General features: G+C 57.5%; 1 protein-coding gene across 2 annotated transcripts in view; it reads left to right on the top strand.

Annotated features, from left to right (window-relative positions):
- Window positions 1-4,196: 4,196 nt before the first annotated feature.
- Window positions 4,197-6,000, top strand: part of TENT4A (terminal nucleotidyltransferase 4A) — a 43,997-nt gene continuing 42,193 nt past the window's right edge. For both annotated transcript variants that reach the window (XM_050792933.1, XM_050792932.1), the window contains exon 1: window positions 4,197-5,445. In XM_050792933.1, coding sequence (XP_050648890.1) covers window positions 4,733-5,445 — 713 coding nt within the window. In that variant the 5' untranslated portion in view covers window positions 4,197-4,732. The remainder of the gene's footprint in view (window positions 5,446-6,000) is intronic.

Here is a 6,000-nt window from a genome sequence, read left to right as displayed (position 1 = left end):
CGATACCAAACACTTATTTTAAGCCACTAAGCTTGGGGTGGTTTCTTACCCAGCGGTAGCTGACTAATACCTACACACTTTCAGTTATTTGGCACCTGTGAGCAATTGAATTTGGGCTCCCTGGTTTAGGTAGAGGTTTTCAAACTTCACTGTGTTTTAGAATTACTCAGAAAATTTACTTAAAATAGAGATTCCTGGGCTTGCTCCTAGATAGTGTCAGTAGATTGGGTGAGCTCCAGGTATCTGCATTTTGACCAGCATTGCTAATTCTGGCATGGGTAGTCCATGGAATACACTTTGTAAACCATTTTTTTCATGGGAACAAATCAATAAAACCATTGTGTAATTTCTAATATTATTCCTCCTCCAATATCACAAGAGAGCGAGGAGAGGGTTTCGGCCCAAAAGGAGAATGGGCTGCACTTATCTGTAGAAATTGATAAAGAGAAAGATCTCCCTCGCCCAGCATCTCAAAAACTGCATTTTACATTCAGTATTGTTTCTTGATTGCATTAAGAAATATACTGCAGCCGGGCACAGTGGCTTATGCCTGTAATCCCAGAATTTTGGGAGGCTGAGGGGGGTGGATCACTGGAGGTCAGGGGTTGAAGACTAGCCTGGCCAACACGGTGAAACCCCATCTCTACTAAAAACACAAACATTAGCCAGCTGCGGTGGCACACACCTGTAACCCCAGCTACTCAGGAGGCTGAGGCACGAGAATCGCTTGAACTCTGGAGACGAAAGTTGCAGTGAGCCAGGATTGCATTACTGCACTTGATCCTGGGTGACAGAGTGAGTCTCTCTCTCTCTTTCTTTCTAAATATATATATATGTGTGTGTATACTGTTTTTAATTTACATAAAAATATTTATAATCATATAAATAACAAAACCTCGGCTTTAATTACAAAATGTTGTTTGGTGGCTGGTGAACCAAATTAAGGAGGATTAGCTAGAGGCAAACTGCTAAGACAGAGTATGAGGCAATCAAGAAAAACTTAAAGTACCTAAACAATGACAACCTGTGTAACAGATCCTGGAAGCTGGACAAGGGCAACTGCACGTGTCCATTCCTGCTGGGCCAATCAATCAGCTGCCAGTCATTCTGCCAGTGTTCACCGAGAACTGATGTGTCAGACAATCCTTGAGCTGGTGCACAGCAGGGACAGGCCATTCCTATCCTCTCTTCATGGAGCATGCATTCTAATGGGGTGGGGGACACAGATGATAAATGCGATAAAATATAAACGAGGTGGTATAGTATCCCCCAAAAAGATATGTTCAAGTCCTAACCCTGGGTGCTTGCGAATATGACCTTATTTGGAAACTCTTTGCAGATGTAATTAGGTTAGGAGGAAGACACAAGGGGGACCCTAATCCAATGCCACTGGTGTCTTTCTAGAAGAGACACGGACACAGGGAAAATGCCATGCGATGATGATGACAGAGTGGAGTGATGCATCTACAAGCCAATGACACACGGAAACATCATGTGATGACATGTCAGAGAGTTGGGTGACGCACCAACAAGCCAAGGAATGCCATGGTTTGCCAGCAACACGAGAAGCTGAGAGGAGAGCATGGGGCAGACTCCCTTACAACCTTCGGAGGACACACGGCCTCAAACTTGATTTTGGACGTTCAGCCTCTAGGACTGTGAGAGCATGATGCACTTGTTTTAAGCCACCCAGTCTGTGATATTTTGTTACACAGCTCCAGGAAACTAATGGAGAAAAAGCGAATGGGGAACAGGGGCTGCTGAGGGTTATGTTTACATTTTAGACTAAAGAGCCATTCGGACGTCCTAAGATGGGGAGGGGGGAAAGCACGCCAGGCAGATGGAACAGTAAGTGCAAAGGCCCTGAGGCAGGAGGGTGCCAGCTGTGATTTTGGCTGCTACAGTTTGGGTTAGGGAAAGCGCTGGGAGGTGAGGTCGGGGGAAGAGGGGAAGGACCGGGGGATAAGGGACTTGCAGGTCATAGCAAGGTTGTTCCATTTTGCTGAGTGAGAAAGAAAGCCACTGGAGGGTTTTGAGCAGCAGAGTGGCATGAAGTGATTTTTTAAAAATTTTAAGTTCTGGGATACACATGCAAGACATGCAGGTTTGCTATACAGGTAAATGTGTGCCATGGTGGTTTGCTGCAATTGTCAACCCCTTACCTAGGCATTAAGCCCTACATGCATTAACTATTTACCCTGATACTCTCCCTTCCCCCAACCCCCCACAGGTCCCAGGGTGTGTTGTTCCCTTCCCTGTGTCCATGTGTTCTCATTGTTCAGCTCCCACGTATTACTGAGAACATGCGGTGTTTGGTTTTTCTGTTTCTGTGTTAGTTTGCTGAGAATAGTGGCTTCCAGCTTCATCCATGTCCCAGCAAAGGACATGATCTCATTCCTTTTTACGGCTGCATAGTATTCTAAGAGTAGCATGACCTGATTTTTAATAGTAACATCTTTTTTCTTTTTTAAAAAGGATCACACAAGCAGCTGGGCAGAATGTGGGAAACCAGCTAGAAGGCACTGCTTTAAATTGGACAGGTGGTGGGAAAGGGCGTAAAGAGGGGTGGAGGGAGGAGGAGGGGTAGCAGTCGGGTTCTGGATGTTTCTGGCAGTGGAGCCAAGAGTATGTGTTCATTGTGGACAGCGAGAGGAGCCAGGCATGACCAAGGATTTTGGACTGAGCCATTGGGAAGCAAAGAGCTCCCAAATAACGGCTGTTTGACTTGTCTGTGATTTTCTGTAGTTTACTGAATGCACGTTCTAATCCTTCGCCATGATTTCTACATGTACAATACGCAGGTACTTGAAAACGTCTGAAACATTCATTTTTATTATTAAACACCCCCACTTGCCCCAAAGCCTTTGTATGCAACGCACGTACCTTTCCTGTTGGAGAGATGTTTGGAGGGTCAAGTGCTTAGTAATGTCTACTGATCTGTGCTGGAGACGAGGGGGTAGCATTTACAACACGCCGGTAGGAAAGCCCGGTATGGTTCTACTTAAAAGGCTTGGAGCCCGGGCGCCACTGGGCTAAGGCGGTTTCAGGGCCCTGGCCCGGGAGTGCATTTGCGGAGACTCCCCCTGAAGACAGGGCGGCAGCCGCGGGGCCTCACGTCGCCCAGGCTTGCGGGGCACCGCGATGATCAACGACACTGGCGTTTGCTTTGGACCTCACAGGATGTGTGGTTGACGCTGTATTCCAGTGCCATTGTCAACTCGGCTTCCATCGCGCTCGGAACACCGGGATGACAAACAGCAGGCTGTGGATGGCGGGCGGTTTCCTACCGACTCCTGTCTGCTCCGTGCAGCTGGAAAAATCGAAGCCGGGGGCCGGACGCGCCGCCCACGAGCCATTCCTCGGCTAGCACTGCCCATTTTGTCCAGGGAATTAACTTGGACGTTTTCACTTCACTTTTCGCACAAAAAATCATTTAAAAAAGAAAACCAAACGCCTGTAAGCAGACCCGCTAGAGAGCAGGACTCCGCCGCCCGTCCTTCCCGGCTCCGGAGCGGCGGAGCCAGTCACTGGGCACTGCACGCGGGCCGCTCACCCAGCGAGGTGCAGGGAGCACGTGGGCCGGCGCGCGGACCCCGGAGAGCGCACCGTGAACTGCTGCACGGCCCCTCAAATGAGAAGCCTGCGGCGGGATCTGTGACCCAGGCCGGCCCTTGCATCAGGAGACAGGGCCCGCCGGCTGGGGGAGGCGCCTGCGGTGTCGTCCGCGGCCCTCGCCTGGCTGCGCGGAAACTTCCACCGCTGGCGGTGACCGCCATGCGCCCCTGCGCACGCGCAGCGCAGCACTGGCGGCAGCCCGGAGACACCAGCCCTAGCGCGCATGTCTGCACGCCCAGGTCTGCACGCCGCGGCGGGCCAAGGGCGGCGTGCGGGCCTTCCAGCGGCTGCCTGTTCCTCCCAACCCCGGCCTAGTCTGGAAGGGCTCAACGCCGCCGCTGCTCCCTCCAGCCCCTCCCAGTCGCGTAGCTTCTGACGCCGACCTCACCCCGCCCGCGGCCGAAGGACCCCAACGCGCAGGCGCGGTAACCACGGCGGCGGTGTCTAGTGAGTATTTGAAATCGGCCGCGCGTGCGCACTGGCGACGCGGCCCGGCGACCGAGGCCGCGCTTCCTCCTGCCGCCCCCGTCCCCGCCCCCTCCCCCGCCCCTCATTGGAGCGGAGGCGGTGGCGGCCCCCTCCTTCCCCCGCGCTGTCGCCGCGGAGAGTGTCTTTTCACCGCCGCCGCCGCCGCAGGAACGCGGAGCCAGCGGCGCGAGCGTGACTGAGGGCTGGGCGCACGGGCGGCGGCGCCTCCCGCGGGTCCCTCAGCCGCGCGGCGCCTGGGCCCGCCCCCTCGGCCCCGCCGCCCGCCCCTCTCCGATGGCCTCTCCCCGCGGCCCGAGTGGAACGCCGCCGCGGCCCCCGCGCCCGCCCCGCGCCGCGTGAAGCGGGAGCCCCGAGACCGCAGCCGCCTGCTGGGACGCGCCAAGCGCCGGAGCCGCCCGCCGCGGCCTGCCCGGGCCCATCACCGCCGCCGCCGCCCCACGCCGGAGCCCGACGGGAGCGCGGCTCGAGCAGGAGGCCGGGGGCTCGGCCCGCCCGCCGCCGCCGCCGCCGCCAGCCCAGGCCCGTCCGTCCGTCCGTCCGTGCGCGCGCGGCCGGGCCTCGGGGCGCGGCGGGGGCGGGGCCGCGTCGGGGCGGGCGGGCGCGCGGGCCCCGCGGGGGCGGCGCGTGGATGGATCCGCGCGTGGCCTGGATCCAGCCCGAGCAGAAGGGGCCGGCCAATGCCCTGTGGATGCAGATCTGGGAGACCTCGCAGGGCGTGGGCCGCGGCGGCTCGGGCTTCGCGTCCTACTTCTGCCTCAACTCGCCGGCGCTGGACACGGCGGCCGCGGCGGGGGCGGCCGGGCGGGGCGGTGGCGGCCTGGGCCCCGCGCTGCCCGCCGCGTCGCCCCCGCCTCCTGGCCCCGCCGCGCCCGCCGCGCTGCCCCCCGCGTTGCTGACGGCGCTGGGGCCCGCGGCCGAGGGCGCGCGGCGCCTGCACAAGTCTCCGTCGCTGTCGTCCTCGTCGTCGTCCTCGTCCAACGCGGAGTCGGGCACCGAGAGCCCCGGCTGCTCGTCGTCGTCCTCCAGCAGCGCCTCGCTGGGCCGGCCGGGCGGCGGCCGCGGCGGTTCCTTCTTCAACTTCGCCGACGGCGCGCCCAGCGCCCCCGGCACAGCCAACGGGCACCCCGGGCCGCGCGGCCCCGCGCCCGCTGGCTCCCCGTCGCAGCACCAGTTCCACCCGGGTCGCCGGAAACGCGAGAACAAGGCCAGCACCTACGGCCTCAACTACCTGCTGTCCGGCAGCCGCGCGGCTGCTCTCAGCGGAGGGGGCGGCCCCGGGGCCCAGGCGCCGCGGCCCGGCACCCCGTGGAAGAGCCGCGCGTACAGCCCCGGCATCCAGGGGTGAGTGCACGGGGCGGCCGCGGGGGCGGGGACCATGGTCCTGGCCGGCGCCCGCGTTGCAGACACCGCTTACAGGCGCCCGGGCTTCTTTTGGAGGATGCATGTTGAAGGCCAAGGCCCGACTCTGCTCTGAAAGTTTTTTTTTTTTTTTTTTTTTTTTCCTTGCTAATATGAAACTCCTTTATAATGGAGTGACTTGCCCAGATCCTGCAAGTAACAATGCAAGAAAGGGGCTGCTGAATAGGACCTGTAGGTATTTGTCTTTTTCACTCTTGAGACTGGAAAGGGAAATCGACTCTCCCCCTGCACCCCGCCTCCGGGCAAGTGAGGAACCCCTTGTTAAAGTGGGGCGTAGATAAGTGTGGAGTTTCATTAAGTTAAGTTGCAGAATAATTTAGCATTACCAGGAACTCAGATCACGTCGAAGGTAAATATTAACCGTTTTTATTTCATTTAAAACAAAAATTTAACTGTCAATTTAGAGGTGATTCATTTGGGGGGGGTTGTGTGCTTTAATTTCGTGCTGCAGTTAACATAAGCATAGTATATACATAT

This window comes from Macaca thibetana, chromosome 6, assembly GCF_024542745.1.
Source record: "Macaca thibetana thibetana isolate TM-01 chromosome 6, ASM2454274v1, whole genome shotgun sequence".
NCBI classification, from domain to species: domain Eukaryota; kingdom Metazoa; phylum Chordata; class Mammalia; order Primates; family Cercopithecidae; genus Macaca; species Macaca thibetana.
This window is presented reverse-complemented; position numbering and strand designations above follow the sequence as displayed.